A 19,031-nucleotide genomic window follows, 5' to 3' on the forward strand; every position below is an offset into this window, starting at 1 on the left:
CTCTTGACACCCAGCCATCGGGCTGGATTTCATCCGTTCCAAAGTACAAAGGGATTTCAGGTGCTACTTTGTAGTGTTAAAAGTAGAAAGGGAGAGGGCTTATTCTGAACTTAAAGAAATCCATATATCTGCAACGTCAAATACAGGATAGTCAGTGGCTCTCTAAAAAGGGTTTGATGTTCATTTCTCAGTCATCAGGGTGCCTACTGTCACACTGCTAAGGCCATCTTACTGTCAGTATCTACCTTTCATTGCAGGACAGGAATAATCTTTTTAGGGACCTTTCTTTTCTGCTCTCAGTGACTCCAGTGGTGTTTACCTACGTTGTTGTGGTAGCTTGTGCCTCATTTTGGTGGGTGACAGGAACCTTAAAGGAAGAGGATGCCAAGAGTCTCAGTGTGGACCTTTTGATCCTTTGTCTTTCTTGCTGAATCTCTCTAAAATCCTAGTTAAGGTTACCAAGGTTACCATCTTCTAGAGTACATAAGGGCAGACCAGATATCAAAATTATTTGGGGCTTTTCTAAAGAGTATCCTTGTTTGGATGGAGATCAGCAATGCCTATGTCTGACCATCTTGGTACATGCAGTCTTGCGTAACTATGTGTTGCTGCATTCCAAATTAACCATCTGAGTATGAAGGTAACTACTAGCCTAAGGGTCCTTTATATACTAGTGCTGGAATGTTCCTCAGGGTATGGCACTTCTCTGTCCAGATTGTTACTGGTGCATGTTTCTCTCCTAAGACAGAAAGGGTACCCAAAACCAGGAGTCTTTTTTTTTTTTCTCCAGAGAAAAAGAAAATACACATTGACGTATTGGAAGTCAGAGCTTCAGGAGGAGTTTGTTTATGGGGAGCCCAAGTTAAGGGCTCACTATAAGCAAAGAGTGACTGAAAACATGATAGTTTCCATCCCCAAGCAAAGCAATGAAAGGGTTTTTCTTCTTTTCTGGGAAGATATTGCAACTGTTTTGTCAGATATCTGAGTCACATACGAGTCTTGAACATGATGTCAGACATTCTCGTTCACTTCAGAATATTGAATCAGGAGTGGGAAGTTTGCTCTTGATGTTGTTTTAATAAATGGGCTTTTCCAAAATTTCGTCTCCTTTGCTTTCAACTGGAAATATAGTCTGCTTTCCTTTAGAGTTCTACACTTTTGGAGTTGAAGTCACAGAGAGAGATAATGCTTTATGCCTTTTCCGTGGCTGTCTAAGGATCACCAAAAGACGAAGTCAGATGTAGTTTACCAAATTTTTGCCTACATCTGGCCAGCTAAGACCGTTTTAGTTTGTGGATTTTCTGAGCTTGGTGATAAGGAGTCCCATGCTCTTCTCACACCCAGCAGACCTGACAATAAAGGATTTAGAGAAGACTGTATGCTCCAGTTACAACACATATGCTGGAGGGTTCTTTATTTCTAGAAAGAGCCTGTTCTTCTCCAATTACTCCTGGTAATAAGAGCAATATATGCCTACCTGGCTAAATGGAGCATGTACTTGGCCTAAGGCTTATCTGAGTTCTCTCTATCCTTGCTATTTTTGATTATATCTCGGTGTTGAAGTTTTTATTATGTGCATCAGTTCAGTTAAAGTCCTTTCAGTATCTGTAACTCCTACTGCTCTCTCCCTGAAAGCATGTCTGTATTTCTCCCCCCCCCCCAATTTCTTGGGATTTTGTCATTTTATATAGGATTATTTGGTTGATTATTTGGTGAGAGGGTCTTTGGTTTAATAGAATGTTATGTCCATTGTGGGAAGACTTCTTGTTTTTCACCGGCCATTTGTTCTCTGTTCTTCTGTGAAGGTTGCCTTTTCTCTCCAGTCAGAAGGTGGATGAACTTCAGATGCTTAAGGCTGAATAGTATTCTAACTTTATTTTTCAGAGAGAATATATTTTCAGACCCCTCCCAAGTCTCTATTTTATCTTGCATCTGAATTGCACTTAAATCAGGTGCTAAACTCCATTTGTAATCAGTCAGGTTGTTCAGACCTCCAAAGGGAGGAATCATCACTGTAAGTCAAGGCTTGCTGTGTGTCTGTCCAGTAATGTACGTCTATCCTGTCACAAGTAAACCTCACCATTTTTGAGGTGGTCTTTTGGTTTCGGTTGTGCATTTCTCAGAATGGTGCTGAGATCATTGATTCCACGAAGGACACGTAAATCTTTTCTTTAGGGTGCTCTGATTATTGCTCTGAGTATTGCTTAGTCATGTGGAATCGAAATGGATATGTGGACTATCACTTGAAGAAGCTGAGGCAGTTGTTAAACTGTAAATAGACTTCTCAAAGTTGTACAGTCCACAGATCTCATCTTCTTTCCTCTTTCTTTTCTTAATTTTTCACTTTGTTTTACTGGTTTTCATCAAAGAAAATTCAGAAGAACTAAGGGTGTGGTTTGTGCTTTCTCCTATATCTCTGTAGACAACCACAGACAAAGGAGAGAGCCCTGAACTTGCTCGCTGAATAATGTTAGGTTTAAAAAAACTTGACTCTCGTTTCCAGATAACAAAGATTATATATAGGCATATGAATGTCTATAAATGTATTGAAGAGCACACCTCTTTTTCCATGCTCGCAGTTCCTTAATAAAATATATGATCAATTAAAACCAATGGAGTCCTTGTTGGAGAGAAAGATTGAAACCAGGTATGGGTTTTACAAATTCTGGGCTACTCTGTCACCCAATACATTCAGAATTTCCTGCACAATATATAGCTACCCTGCATCTACCCAGCAGCTCTTCCTTTCCTCACTCTACCACAGGCAGGACCACTACATTACAGCTGTCAGAAGCCGTTTTGTATAAAGTGAGTACACTGGTTAATTTTCTTTTCATGAACTTAAAGGACTTTTTCAGCTACGTAACGAGCTTCTCTGGAAAGAATAAATTTCCTTGAGAACCAGTTATCGCAGTTGTTTAGATCACATTTGGAAGAAACGTTGCCTGAACTGGAAGTTCAAATGTCCCTACTCCTAGTTAACACATGCACATTCATTTTCTCACCTGTGCCTCTAATAATTTTTATTGCCTATCGCTGGAAATTTTTTCTCCATTTCTTTCTGACAAAGCTGAACAAAATGCCGGAGGGAAGCCTGTATCAACAGCTATAATAAAGCCTTGTGGGATTCCAAAGTGTACGTATTTATTCAAGTAACTCACCTACCATGTTTTCTTCGAGTTTTATTTAGATAAATAACATCTGGTTCTTGATACACTTGAAAATAATTTATTCCTGTTTCCTGTCAACTCATTTAATGTATCTTTTGTCACCTGATAAAATAAGTAGGAAATTGATGCATGGAATATTTGAATGAGTTATATGGCATTAGGGAATTTCAACCAGAAAAGACAGTGGGATTTTCCTTGTATTAGTCACACTGAATATGCTTGTTCCAGAAAAAACAGATGGAAAGCTTGTGGATGGTATATTAATACCTTGGGAAAATTCTTCAGTAACAAGTTCTTCTTCAGTAATAAGTATCCCTATTACATTGCCAACATCAGTAATTTATTAATTTATCTGCCACATAAATAGTGTCAGCTCTGGAAAAGGGGGGAGTAACGCTACATTTTATGTCCTTGAATTGTTCTTTATTTTTATTTGGGACATGCTCTTCTCTTAATTTTACATGCCATAGTTTTCAGATTATGTTCTCAAGCTTTTTCTATATTGCATCTGAAAGTTTTCTTCTTGCAGTGTACTGATTTCATGTAGTCGTCTTCCTGTAATTTTTTAAATGACATACATTAAATATGGCCTAGTAATTAAAGTGCAAGAAAGGAAGCCAGGACAACTGGGTTTTATTTCTCCCTTTCCTGCAGATGTACGCCTGAACTTTAGTTATACTAAACGTATTTTCTGATTTGCCTTCTCTAGTATATGTTTGCAGATCAGTGTGGATATATACACATACCTGATTTAAAAAAAAAAACCCACAACTGTTCTGTACGCGTAGTATTTCCAGTTTGTATAAGATAAAATGAATGAGGAACATCTGTGATGAACATTTAACCACTTCTGTAACCCAAGGACTAGTTTGGGCATAAACTCAAAGTGATCTAGTGTGGAGTTGGTAGGGGGTAGGCTTCCAACAGCATGTTACGTGACTTGAAACACAGGGCTACACTGAGGTGGCAACGTGAAAGGAGCCAGAAATCCCCTAGTCACATTTCTCATCCCTTCCCACTATCCGTCCCCAAACTTGCGCTTGCTTTTCTCTACAGATTAATGTGCTAGTAATGAGCACAGAACAGGAATCTGAGAAGAAAATAATAATTTCACAGCGGTTCTTGGAAAAGGAAGGTAGCCTTCAAGGAATGCAAAAGATGTCACACAGTGAAGAGAGCTGTATTTCAGAAGTGAGGAGGTCAATAGATAACACGAAATTTGATTTTAAAAAGCCAAATTGAATTAAGCCTTACAGTGAAATGAAAATAGATAGAACCTTATTTTGCTATGTAAATAAAGAGAAAAAGTGAAGAAGCAGGCCTGATGTGCAAGTGAATTAAGACAGTCTTAATATAACCAAGGTTAGGTTCCAAAACCGAATTAATATTTTCTTATGCTTGCTGTAACAAAGCTGACGCTGAACATAGGCCGTAAGCAAATGGTTAATGGGAATACACTGTCTCTTAGGTTATAAGTGGAAGCAGACTGCAGAAACTTCACTCCAGCTGGAGAGGAATTGGTAATTTCTATTCCAAAATTATAAAAGAAATGGCATAGGGTATAGTAAACTTTTATTTACCAAGTAATAGATTACACTAGATTGCACTTACACTAGATTTTCTATGTAAGTAAGAACAAGCAGATCTAATCTTCAAAGTTCAGGAAAGTGTTGGAAATGATTTGATGTATGATATTATTAGTTATTTTAGAGAAATTGGAGTTTAGTAGAAGAATTTTCATGTGCAGTTGACTGAACGAGAAAAGTCTGAGACTGAGGAAAATGGGCAGCAAAGTTACTGAAGTTTTAGTCTTATGATTGATACCATTTATTTGTATTTACAGACCTGTGTCTGTGGCCTAAAGAGCAAGTTACTATGTTTATTGATAGAAAGTTTTGGTGACCAGTACTTTCTTACAATACAGCAGGAAAGAAACCTGAGTTAATCTGTGCTGCCTCAGTTAACAGTAAAGCACAGGTGAAATATCAGAAAACTGATGAAATGCTGAAAACTCTGGCTACAAATAATTACTTCTTGTTCTGAATATTCTGAATTTTCTCTTGTATTTGCAAAAACAAAGCCATCCTTTTAGTTTTAGCAAAGAAAGTTAATAATTTTTGGCAAAACTGAGTTACAATCTGTGTAACAAATTACTGTAGACATACATTTATTTTTGATCACATGTAACTTTTGAAGGAGGTCTGAGATAATGTCATTGAACTGAATAGTTCCTAACATTTAGTACTAAATGGAAGGTGATTGTATTTATCTATATGAAAGCAAAGATTAAATAACAATAACAACAGTAGTTTTTGAAAATACTATCAGTTAGAATCATTGATAAAACTTAATCTCTGACAAGTTAGATTTCCAGGCCTTATTTAATTGTTTGACTTTCTGTATTATTATGCTTTTATTTTATGCTGTGTCTTAAATACACTCTTATAGCAGATCATGTTTCAGAGTATATATGCAAGTCCAAATAAAACAATAATAATATATTGTTTTTGTTGACGCATGCAGTTCTAGAGTCAGAGAAGTGAGATGAAGTGGTGAGAAAGACATACATTAACACCAGATGTGGAAAATACTATTAATGGGAATTCCTTCTTGGAAAGCATGATTTTAAAAAAAGATTTCTTTTCTAATCTATACTTGAGAGTAGCTTTGAACAGAAATTAGGAAAGCCAGCCATTTGATGGTTTAACACCCTTTAGCTCTTAGTTTATGTATGGAACAAAGACAACTAAACGTGCCTTTATCAACACGTTTCCATGAGAGGAATCCAAAGGACAATTTTGGCGATGCTCTGGCTTTTTACATATGCCGAAGTGCCATGATCTGAAGTGGCAGAAACTATTGGGTTCTTGAAAAAACAGTTCAGTCCTGAAGATTCTGCAGAAGATGCAAAGGTGTGGCCCCAAAGTTAACTGCTCCTGATAAATCTCCACAAAGTTTGCAAAAGGAGTCAAGGCATGGCAACCTTTGAGGGACACACAGTCAGAAAGAGGGAAGAGAATTATGAAATACCGAGTACACTTTTGCTGGTTTTGGAAACCTAAATGGAAACTAAGAAACTCCTGTGTCACTTTCAATTATAGCTAAGGATGTATTAAAGATATGTTAAAGATTAGATCACACAGACAGGGTTTTGAGTTGCAGAATTTTCTCCCTTAGGAGTATGTCATGACAGCGCTGTGCTTTTTTCCTGAATGTTTTTTTCCATTGCACAGTAGCCCTTCCTTAGGCCATAGAAGGTCTAAATAATCCACTGTGCTGTATCAGAGCTACAGCCTGTATAGTAATATGATGAAAGGCATTATATTTCCTGTCCTACTTATTTCACTATAGAAATATCATACTAATACTAATAATACTAATACACTATACTGAAGCCATTATTCCTTTAGCTTATTACAGAAATGTCTCTGCCTTTTTCAAAAATAAATAGGGTTTGATGGGACCAGAAGGCTCATTTGGTCTACCTGGAGCTCCTGGGCCTAAGGTAAGTGTTTGTGTTAATTCGCTTGTGACTTTGACAAATGACTGCTTTATGGATGACAATATGCCAGGATTTTGCAGCTAATTTTTTGGTATATTGAATATTGGTGAGTAGCTATATGATTTTCCCTATATTACCTTATATGATAATTCAGTCTCAAGAGAGCTTGATATAGCTCTGTAAATGGTTCCTGTCATCCCATGAGGTTTGGAACAATTGCGGAAGTGGCCATGAGACTTTGTTTCAGCTTCGCAGTCCTGGAAAATGTTCTGCAATGCTGGGAGCCAGATAATTCTCAGTATACATCAGAGCTTTCTGCCCATGTTACATTTATTTATATTTTAATTGTGTTAAATAACGTTACATGCTGCTTTTTCCACCCGAGGAGCCAAATTTATTTCAGATGTAACTTACTGGTTGCACTGCAGCTACAGCAAGAATTAATTTGACCCATGCTCTCAGAAACTAAAATAGATACTATAAATCCAGATCTGTTAGTGTAACCTTTTAATTTAATCCAAGATGAGTTTTGGCTAGTAAGCACTGAATTGTATGTCCTAGAGAATATTTAGGAATACAGAATCCATTTCCCGAACTTTGTATTTACATTTAGCTCCACTTCCACCCATGCATTTTTTTATATCCAAAAGTACATATGTATTTATTTAAAATTGTATACTGAAGGTAACATTTTTTAAAGTGGTCAATGTTTACTATGGTCAAGAAGATTGAATACCTGTGAAATAACTACAAATTAATTAGCTTTATTTTCATTTGTGAAAAATGCTTTTGTTTTGTGTATTTATATCTCATTCAGAATATAAGCTGATTCTTACAGAATCATTCTTAATCAGCTCATTCTTACAGAAGAGCATCATGAAATAATAATTCTTAGATTTTAATGAAAATCCTTGTGCTGAGTATATGCCTAATTCCATAGGCTACAGTGAAAACCAAAACATAAATAAATATTTTGGATCAGACAGGTCCGAGGATTTTCAGAGTTTTATTAAATGAGATGGTGGAAATGTGAAGTCGGTACACACAAACATGGTATGACTGGGCAAGGGAAATTAGGCAGGTGGGAAGGGACAGGTGAGCAGAGGCTGGCAGATCACATTTTGTCATCAGTATCTCATCTTTCCTGAGAGAGTGTTGAAACTTCAGGTTTCCTATAAAGGTGCAGAGCCTTAGCCTTTCAGTCACCAGCTGTGGCTATTTTTAAAAGCCAGTTTCCTTGCAGTGTCTGTTTATGTTTGCTATTCATACCACATATGACAAAACATACTGATGTATCAGCCACGCTCTTACATTGTTATATAGGGTGATAAAGGCGAACCTGGAATACAGGGGAAACCAGGATCATCAGGAGCCAAGGTAAATATGAATCTGGAAGTATTCTGGTTAAAGGAGGGATTGCTTTACTTTTCCATGATTTACTGATTTTCCATTATTTTCTATGATGAGCTACAAGGCAGTTTGTTTCAAAATGAAACAGTAGTTAACATAAAAGCGCATCAGAATCCATTTGATGGCTTATTCTTACTAATTTTATACTAGATTTTAGGCAATGTAAGTCAGCTGTTCATGAAGTTCAAACCTGCAAAGGTTGCCATTACTTCAGATAGTTTTATTTGTGTAATTTTGAAAAATCAACATCAGCTGTATTAAAAGGCAATTAAAAAAGATAGATACTGGAAAACTAAAGTTAAGAATTAGGAGTCCCTTTTGTGGCTTCTCTGTATTCAACATGCCTTCACAAATTCTCCAGACGTTTGAATCATCCTCAGTTATAAAATTTCAAAATATCATAGCCAAAGCATATCATGTGACCTTGAGAAAACATGCAATATATGTTTTTACACACAGTACATCACTGACACAGAGCTATTGTATATTCTCAGGGAGAACTAGGATTACCAGGTGCTCCAGGTGAACCAGGCTACCCAGGTATTCCTGGTACCCAGGGTATAAAGGTAAGTGTTTTTTCCAGTTTTACATTAATTACATCTTTTATTGGAAGTGCTTTTCTTACAAGTGATCATTATTAAAGGAAAGCCTTTTTCTAAATACATCATTATTATTAGAGAATAGCTGGTGTATTTTAGAAGGCCCATTCTTTAGAAAAGCAATCATTTTTCATAGGGAGGAGAGAATGGCCAAAATGGAGAAACTGTTAACATAAAATGCCACGGCATAAGTATTAATGAAATTTCCATTATGAATTATAGTACATAATGGTATGACCCAGGATTCTATATTTACTTAGTCTTATATCTTACAGCAGGTGCTACATCTATAAAGTCTGTTGTACAAAGTCTTTTGTGGAGCTCCAATAAGAAGTGGAGCAATTAACCCTAGGCAGCTGGGACAGATTCAGCCCAGTTAGGCTTAGCCATTAAGAGTTATCTGATCTAACCAAGCTGTCCAGGTTCTCTCCGTATTTAGCTGAGAGAGTCTGAGGTCCTTTGGGAGTCGTTAATTCACATCTCTATGCCTTTCTTTGACGGTAGCCGAAGCCTAGACAATTAGCTAAATTGAATGGTGAAATTGTAGATGGCAAAAGTTAGGTTAGATGGATCCTACTTCTACTGTACAGGTTGAAAATTATTTCTTCTTTTCAGACAAGAACCTATATTTATTCCTCTTGCATACTGAATTCCTATAAAGATCATGCCTTCAAGGATCTCACCATCTCTTGGTGCAGTCTTACATCTTGCAAACACTGCTATAGATGTGGTTATGCTGAAATTCTTCATTGCTGAAGAACTGTTTTGTGAACACATTGTAAAATTTCGTATTGACATTTGACTTATCTGGATAGTCATCCTTATTTTTAAAGTGTAGGTATGTAGGATTTTCTGACAATCATGTCTTTAAGGAGTCCCAGGTTGAAAAGATTATAGGCAATGTTGTTCTTTGGCATGTTTTGAAATTCAAGCACACAGCTTTTTGCATAACTTAAAGCTGTAATTAACATTGCATTAAATGCTTTCCTAGAGATTTCCTTCTACAAGATGACAGCATTCTACTAAAAATCTCCTGTGTGGTTGAAACCTCTCAGTTTTGTCTCAGCCAATAAGGCAGAACTTTTTGTTTGACTGGAAGCTGGAAAGCGCCTAGAATATTTCTTGTTTTAAAATACTGACTTATTTTTATCTTACTATAACTCGCAGAACTCACTGGAGTGTGAACTGTCTCTTGAGGGAAAATCAGCTATGCTTTTTCTATAGAATGGGATTTAAGAACGTGAAAATTGGAAGTAATTGAAAATCACTACTCTTCGTGCCCAGTGTGTAACTACAAAGAACTTAACAGAGTTGTGTTTTCTAGATGATGTTTTTTCAGCACGGCACCTTTCTTCTATGTAGAAACAGAGAAAGACCAAGAATTTATACTTTACATGTGCTATTAGGCAAATTTATGTGAAGGAAACACTACATACTTATTTGAAACAGCTGGAGAAAAAATATTCACTGTAATGTTTAATAACATGATTTGAGGAGAATTGCAGGGTTGAACACCTGTCAGCTCTCATGGTTCAAAAGTGGTTGAAGTCAAATTAGTTCCATTGCTGTAAATCAATTCATTCTAATTGTAACTGAAGCTCTGACTTGTATCCATTATGTTTTTAGTCTAAATTTTAATTAAGATTTCTATATTCTGGACACTTTTAAAGCAATAATATGTGCATCCTGAAAATTAAATGTTTCATTGCTTTGCAAGATAATGAGTACTGCTATTATTTTCATTATTTTATTGTATTTTTATGGGAAAACATGACAAAGAAATTTTTTTTACAGTGAGTTTCTTAATTGGCATATATGAGTATAAAGCTTATTTTAATGTTATACTGTTTCTTTGGAGCAATATAAGTGATCCGATGTAATGAAACAGATAGATAGACTTGTTTCCTTAGGATATATCATTTACTATAACTAAGAAGCTTTACCTGCAACTATTCAAACTTGATATTTATTCAAGCGACAAGTTGTCGAGGCTAAAAATGTTGCTGTATTTGCTATCAGCCCAAATTTAATATCTAAATATAAATTTTAAATTTAAAAATTAATATTAATTTTAAATTAAATGAATACAATTAAATTAATAAGTTAAATCAAATTTTAAATTATATTTGAACAGATTTAATAACTTCAAATTGCAATATATAGAAAACATTTATATAAAAATAAATTTAGTGTGTTTAGGTAATGTATCTGACACTTGGGTTAGAAATCTAGCAGTGTTTCCTGGGAAATACTGGAGTCTCAATTAGGGCAAAGATTTCTCCATTACATATTCAAATTACAGATTTCAGAGTAAACAGGAAATCCTGTAAAAGCAAAGGAAGCTCAGGTAAGGTGTCAGATAGAAATAAGCAGTTAGTAAAAAATAATAATGCATCTGTGTAGCATTACCAGCAATGCAGAGGACCACCTTTTGAAGGATGAAGCCCTTCATAAAAAGGCATTATAGAAATAGAGTTGAATCAGGTACTTCACTTGGGAAAGAAAGGTTGAAGGGTAAAGAAGCAGTAAGTTGGAAGGGTGGTGTTATATTTAAAGTTTCATGAAAATCCCAGGCAGAGGTGTTCCGTTAGATGTCAGCTTCTGTTCCAGAAGGGCACAGGTTTCCTGTATGTCCAGCGTCTCATATGCCAGCTATATATGGATGTCTTAGGTGTGCTAGAGTATTTCAGATGTCAGTAGACACATATGGGGATGCCTTGGGTTGTCTAGAGCATCTTAAATGCCTATGTTTAGCAAGTCCCTGGTCAATGGAGGCTAGAGAATGATCCAAATTTAAATGAGGTTATCTCAGCTAAATGAGATAATGGAACCTGAGTTCCCTTTTCCAAGACAAGATGTAGAAAAATTAGTCTTCAGACCAGTTTCAAAACAGTCATTTCCAGAGCATGTGAGGACAAAGATTTCCTGTCTTAAATCTTTCAAAATGTACTGAAGCCCAATGGAAGTGTGACTTGAGTTGAGTCAGTCATAACAATAGTTCCATTAGTTTAATTATCACCATATATTCAGTTTCAGTATCTAAGGGTCATGTAAGGTACATGTGCCAAGACAGTAATACTGATTGTAAGAAGGGAGATTTTGTTAAAATTTATGGAACCTCTTTAGATTTTAAACTGAAGAAGGTTTTGCAAAAGTCATTATCCATTTTATAGAAAAGATGCAAGTCAGAATATATATTGCTGGTTAACTGGAGTTACAAGTCATAAGTATGACAAACTCTTGAATTCTTCAGGAAAAAAAGTGCAGTTTGGGCATCTGACAGTAAAAGTGAAGCCTTTCAGCTATAGCTTATTGTAAAATTTGAAACCAAACCAAATATTTTGCATTCAAGTACAATACAACCAAATACAGCTGGCATAAATACCCTCTTATGTTCTGGGATTTTCAATCAGGAAAATATTTGCCATGGCCAAAATTTCCTCTTTACTACTGTTTAGCATTTAACTGAACATTCTCTCTTTCAAAAAAACAACCAAACACACGTGTTCGGCTCTTACAAGAAAACTGGCAAAACAAATCCAAAAAACTTCATCCTAATTATTTTATTTATTAAATGCAGTTTTGCACACACACCCCCAGATCTCTCTTGTTTCATGAGGTGCTATGTTCTTGGCCCAACATTTTGATTCATGTCTATTAGAATCATAGAATCACAGAATCATTAAGGTTGGAAGAGATCTCTAAGATCATCGCGTCCAACTGTCTTGGTTGGACAGTAGCTGGACATTTAAACAGTCACACTGATTTAAGAGGTCAGAGTTAGGGCAGGAGCCATCTCCCATAACTTCAAGTTTCCTTTTCAGTCAAGGGAGAGAGAGAGGCACGTTCTGGGAGTACATGTTTTATACCTCTGTCATTAATTGGCATAAATAGTTTTCAAAAGCTGTGTGTTTCTCTCCAGTGTCAATCAGATGGTGTTCAGACAACTTGATAAACCTAGATGCTTTTAAGTACCATTTGCACCATCTGATTGCCAATCACCCCACTAATGTTTATTTGCTATAAACATTGCAATGAAAGTCAAAAGGAGTGGAGGGAAGTGGAACTTAGTCCTTACACAGTTTTGATTAAATTTAAATATAATTTTTTTTCTGATTTAAAAAAAATACTTTTTTCTTTTGTGTGTCATGTATAACTTCTGCATTCAATGGGTTTATAGCAAGTGTAACAGAAATTATTTATACTCTATTTCTGTGGGTGAAGGCAAGCATACTTAGTGGTTAGCATTCCGGTGAAATTTAACCCATCAGAAATACTGCCCCCCCTCCCTGCCTACATCCTCTCCACTCCCACACACGGAGTGGATAGAATCCTGCTGGATTTGCCACCTCATTATGTTGCATTTTTTAATTTTAACTTGGTATATGAGTATCCACTTTTCTTTTTGATCTTTCTATGACAGATTCCTTTCTTAATATAGCTTTCTGTACTTTTGTCAGTGTTTGTGTACATGGGGATAAAGTAATTTGTTTTCATTCAGTATAAATAAAAGCTATTAGATGCTTCTCTTATATTTACTGTGTAAAATTAAAACACAGACTACATGTCTTTGAGATGAATCATGTTACAATGGAGACTTTTCTTCTAATATTTTACAGGGGGACAAAGGAAACCAAGGTGAAAGTGGTATCCAGGTATATCAACTTTGTTTCTAGTTAAATCATCTAGTAACACTATCAGTACAAGTCTTAGGTGTTAATTCAGGAGCCTTTTTTTAAGATTAAGCTCCACAGAAGCTTTGCCTGAAGAATAGCAGCACTGAGCCCTAACTCTTCTTCAAGGAAGACTGGCCAGTATGCTCAGTATAAATTTCCAGCTGCATTTCTGGGGCTGAGCAGGCTATTGACATTTGGTGCAGAGCTATGTGGTCCGAGCAATGGTGCGGGCTCGGGGATGTGGGTTGTGCTGCTGCCCCAGGGGGCTGGGACATGACCCAGCACTGTCCTGGGATGGGTTCTGTCCCTGCCTGCCCCAGGCGCTGTGGGAACGCATAAATCCTCATAGTCAAAGTAACGTCACCTGGCCTCTGCCTACCTACTCTATTATAACCAGTGGGATTTTCCTCCTCATTATCTGAAAGCCATGGAAATACCTACAAGCAAAAGAGGAGTATTATGTCACTACTCAGATCCTAACTTGGCTCCTCTGTGTTCGGTGTAGAAATTGTATCCTTCTGCACAGTTTCTGCTGTGAACTCTTGAAGAGTAGCTTTTCAGACTGATTGGGCCTGGTTTAGGATGAGATTTTAGAGTTTACCTCTTTGTGTTATTTTTGATAGTTTAATTATGTCTCCCAGATAAATGTTTATTTTAAGAAAATGTGCTTCTTTTCTGAAGGGACTGAAAGGAGAAAAAGGAAGACAAGGAAATCCAGGCTTACAGGTACTGTTAAAATAATGATCCTAGTTCAAGAGAGCCATGATTCGTATTTGTTTCTCAAGATTACTTCCATCAAGATGGATAGTTCTTTGCATCAGGTGAAATATATTTATGTATAACATGATTACATAGTTACATAAATTACCTCTTAAGCAACCTTAGTATTTTAAAAATAACAAATACAACACATATAGAGAAGATGGAGCCACACTTTTCTTGGCTGTGTATAGTGGAAGGACAAGAAGAAATGGACACGAGTTGGAACACAGGAAATCCCAACTTGATATACGGGAAAAGCATTTTGCTTTGCGGGTGGTCAAACACTGGCTCAGGCTGCTCACAGAGATTGTGGCAAAACCTGTCTGGACAGGGTGTTGAGCAGCCTGCTCTAGCTGGATCTGTTCTGAAAAGGAAGTTGAACCCATGGAGGTCCCTTCCAACCTACGTGTTTCTGTGGTTCTGGGATATTACATCCTGAGAAACAGACCAGAAGTATGTTTTTCTGGATTATTTTATTAAATCCTGAATTATGGAAAATTTTCATGAAAAAATTATAAATCATATAAAATACAGATAACAGCACGAAGTGGCTTTTTTGTAAAGGTTGTAAGAGTGATGCTTGAGATGTTAAGATTTTGCATGTACCATGCTACACTTTCATGTAGTTCATTGCCTCTCATACTGGGAGTCATTATTGACATCTTCTATGCTCATAAATTACAGATGTTTCCTGTTTCAGCTGCAAATCAGTGAGATCCAGTTGTTTCTCTTTAACTCTGGGCCAATGTATTCTGATTGTGTCATAGTTGGCTATCTTGTTATACCACAGAAAATAACTGTTAGTATTTATAAATACTTGTTAACTACATGATCTACGTTGTGCCTAAACAGAGAAGTATTTGTTAGAGGTACATATCTAAAACTAGACTTGGAAGGAAGTCACAGTTGCTTTTTTCAGAATTACGACATCGATACAGCTGCCTGTCTAGCCAAAAGGAGCTGATTCCAGTGGAGCATGGGCAGGAGATCTAGATTGTATGTTAGCCTAGTTTTATCACTCTCAAGGGTATGTCGGTTGACAGGAGTCCGGTACTAAAGCTGAGCAGATATTTTCGAAAATAAATAGTTTAAACTAAAAGGCTGATCATTGGTTTTAACCAAATGTAATGTCCTACTCTAACATTTTACAAATTAAACTTCTGGTTTTTCCTTTTGCAAATAATGGATAAATTTTTCATATGTTTATTATTTTAATCATATGGTAAAACAAAGTGATAGTGAAAGAAAACATTTTTTTTTTTCCAGATAGAATGATGCAACTGAATTGCTGTTGCTTGCTTTTTTTTTTTTGAGAAAGCTGAAAAAATAATACAGGCTTGGTCTAAAATTGTTTCCCAGGCTTATCTAGTTTGGTCAGCAACCAAAAAATCAGTCATTCACATACTTCTGGCAGACAGCACTAGGTTTCTCAAGCCTCCAGGACTTCTCAAAGATACAATACAGATTCCCTTGTCCGTAAGAGTATATCAGAAAAGTGAAAAAGCCTGCGCTGAGCTGCCATCTTGCCATGGAACTTAATGATCAATAACACCATTGAACCATTTAGTAGAAGTGACACCGAAACCATTTGCCAACATGCAAAATCTGGCTTACAAACTGAGTTTGTATTTCGAAGGCTCTGAACTTGATTTCTGTCTAGTAAGACAGTATTAAACAGGTAGAATCAGGAGTTTCCTTTTGCTAGAACACCAAAGCTTACTTCTTTTGTAGAGTGAATAAGGTTTTGTTTATATGCACTTCTTGTACACTAATAAAATCTATGGTTTATAATATGTATGATATATTCCCAGCTTATCCTTTTGGTATATGATATTAAAGGTACTACTAAACTGTTAATTCACCATGATATACATTTTTCATCCTTATATGCAGTTCAGTTTTTTATACAAATTACAATCACAGAATCTTTAAAAATTGACATTTGTGATTAATTATTGAAAACAAAGGACAAAAATACTATTTTTTGATTCCAAGTAATTTGGCTCAACTTGCTTTTTTTTTTTTTTTCCATATTAATTCCTAAAGGGAGTAGAAGGATTGAGTGGAGAACAAGGAGAGGTAGGTATTTTGTAATGACAAATATAGTATTACAAAATTATTCCATTTGTTTCTGCAAATTATGTGATCTGTAAAATGTGTGTTTACAGTCTTATTTCCGTACCCACATCTCTATAAGCAACAGAAGAGAAATGAATTGAGAAATATCAGAGAAGAGAAAGAAGTATTAGTTAAAAAGAGGCATAGTGAGATACATATTTCATGAAATGAAAGAATAAAAAAAGTAATTAAAGCCAAGTATATACTTTAAGAGAATTAAAAAACCAAACAGACAAAAAAACACGAGAAGGAGCTGCTTGAAGAAAGCAAATAATTAAAGAAAAAAAAATTAGAGATTCGAAGTTCATTGAAAAATAAAAATATAGTTCATAAAAGAATACAGCATACTTGATCAAAACGATCCATATTGTTCAGCAGCAGCCAATAATAGCAGGGCAGGGTACAAAAATAAGGCACAGGATAGACAAAGAAGATCCTTCTTCTTGTATACCTTCACTCTTTTTGGCAGGCAGCAGATTAGGGGCATTTAAGCTAGAGATCAAGACCGTTGCATTTAATGTCAGTCTTGAATTTGCCTAATTCCTTTTGAACTGTGCTGATACACTGTACTGTCAGCTTCCATAAAAGTCTGTAGTAAGGACTTCCACAGCTGAACTATTTGTCTTGCGTGTTTTAACCTTCACCAGTGAGATTTCTTTGTGTACCTTTATTTCAAAGCTAATGAAAAGAAATACAGCGAAATCTTTACAGAGATTTTTTTTTAGAGGATTCTGTCTTTGAGACTGACTCAGAAAATGCAGGGCAGAATTCTTTCTACTACTAGGTTTTTACAGGAATAATTCAATTCAGCCTGAAACTTGAGTGGCATAAGGAGAAGCCTGCTTGGACTGCTCTTGGTCTGTCAGAAACTGCATTTGTTGCTCTCCAGGATATTTTTAGAAGTCCCATCTATTTATTTTCTTGTGTTTGGCTAATGTAGTTATATTTATGGCCAGACCTTTTAATCTTTGTGTTGCATGTTGTTTAAAAATGGGTATTTAAAAGACTAACTTTGTTAGTTATTTTTTATTTATTCCAATATTTGGTGAAATCAGGGTACACACTGTCCCATTAATATAATTCTCCTTCAACTTTATTTAGAGATTTCTTTGTTCAACCCTTTTTCATTAAAGCGTTGTTGCATATCAATAACTGGACACATTCATTGGAAGCTCGATTCTGATAATTAAATTTTATGCATTTAAACATATAAATTGCCCTATATGCTGCTGTGGTTCTATGAAATACTTAAAATTACAGTTTGGCTTATACATGATTTGCTAAATCATTGCCAAAATTGGTAAAAGATTCCTTGTATACTATTGAACTAGCCTCTTTAAATATTGCAAATCGTGGTGGTAATAAATTTCTTCTGAAAAATCCTTTTAATAATATTCTTACTATATGCTAAGATATAATGCTGTCATTGTGTTTACCTATCAGACCTATAAAATTAATTTATTTTCCGTTTCTGTAAAATATGTTGTCTTTCGTTAGACTCCAACTCCTCAATAAAAAGTTTCTTCAGTCTGTAATCTCAGCACTTATGGAGCTCTCTTCCTTTTTTTTATTTTCTTTGCCAATAGCAAGGGTCAACAAACAAGGCTACACATGGGATGTGGCTGAGCATTACAAGACCAAGATATACTGCAGAAAATGTTCCCTCAGCAGATTCATTTGGTTTTTGGCAAGTTCTGCAGGCAGTTGTGCTGATGCTTCCAACGTTTTGTCCTGGTGTTTTTGTACTGGCTTCTTGCCTGTAATGTTTTTCTACAATAGATGCCATTTTCCCAGTATTTCACTGGTTCTTAATGCTTTCTAGCCCCTTTAACATTTAGTCCAAATAAATCAACTTGCAAGTCAGATGTCTTTTATGTAAACATAGTCCATAGCTGTAAAAGTAACTAAAATTAAAACAAATAACTTCCAGCTACAAGAAAAGCATAGTTTTCAGATCCCAGCACATATAGCTTGTAGTATAGCCACAGGCAGCTATATATGCTCCATATGTTTACCTCTGAGCCTTGCTGACACTGTTAAATGAAAAAAACATTTGTAATTATGTAATAGAAATGAACAAGTACAAATCTACACGGTGTAACTAAGAGTATCAATTCTCTGTGACTACAACATTCAAGTTGACAGTATCAAGAAAATAAAATACAATTGCAACCTTGGAAAAAGTTCTGAATTAGTGTATAACTGTGGGAAGAGGGTATAGACTGCTGTTCAGTTCATGCATGGCATCTTACTGGTGGACCATCTTTCCAGCAGTACTCTTAGGCGCTTGACTGACATCTCTCACATTTTGTCTCATTTCTCTGTTTTTTTAAGAGGAAAAACTACCTGCCTTATTTTAGTGGCTAGCTCTCTCCATAAAACTGAGATACTGAATTTGAAGCTTGCTACCCTGTAATAATTCATGTGGAGAACTCTGGGCATTGTTACTAATTCAGACCAAGCCAGAAAGCTTTGCATTTTTCTGATGTAAAGAATTTTGATGAGTGCTATGTAGAATGATACATGGTAATACAAATACCATAATTCAAAATTCAGTGTAAGTCTATGAAGAGTGCTTCTTAAACTTGCATTGTTTGCTCCAATAAGTTTTGTCACACATAGTAATCCTGCTGCCTTGTTTCCATAATTCCATCTAAACTAGTTGAAAAGGGTGAAAGAAAATTCTGAAGCGACTGATAACATTATGCAGAAGCTGTGCAAAGATGGAAGGAAAAACTCATCAGGGAGCAAACATAGTATACGAACTTTAATCGTGAGCGCATACCAAATTACA

The 19,031-nt window shown here is 35.8% G+C and overlaps 1 protein-coding gene across 1 annotated transcript in view; it reads left to right on the plus strand.

Moving 5' to 3' along the window:
* Nucleotides 1-19,031, plus strand: part of COL21A1 (collagen, type XXI, alpha 1) — an 84,758-nt gene that overhangs the window by 61,659 nt on the left and 4,068 nt on the right. The window contains exons 18-23 of the mRNA XM_009333254.1: nucleotides 6,622-6,675; nucleotides 7,996-8,049; nucleotides 8,577-8,648; nucleotides 13,301-13,336; nucleotides 14,039-14,083; nucleotides 16,166-16,198. Of these exons, the coding sequence (XP_009331529.1) occupies nucleotides 6,622-6,675; nucleotides 7,996-8,049; nucleotides 8,577-8,648; nucleotides 13,301-13,336; nucleotides 14,039-14,083; nucleotides 16,166-16,198 (294 nt within the window). The remainder of the gene's footprint in view (nucleotides 1-6,621; nucleotides 6,676-7,995; nucleotides 8,050-8,576; nucleotides 8,649-13,300; nucleotides 13,337-14,038; nucleotides 14,084-16,165; nucleotides 16,199-19,031) is intronic.

The sequence above is a fragment of the Pygoscelis adeliae genome, unplaced genomic scaffold (genome assembly GCF_000699105.1).
Source record: "Pygoscelis adeliae isolate BGI_AS28 unplaced genomic scaffold, ASM69910v1 Scaffold57, whole genome shotgun sequence".
Taxonomy (NCBI): Eukaryota; Metazoa; Chordata; class Aves; order Sphenisciformes; family Spheniscidae; genus Pygoscelis; species Pygoscelis adeliae.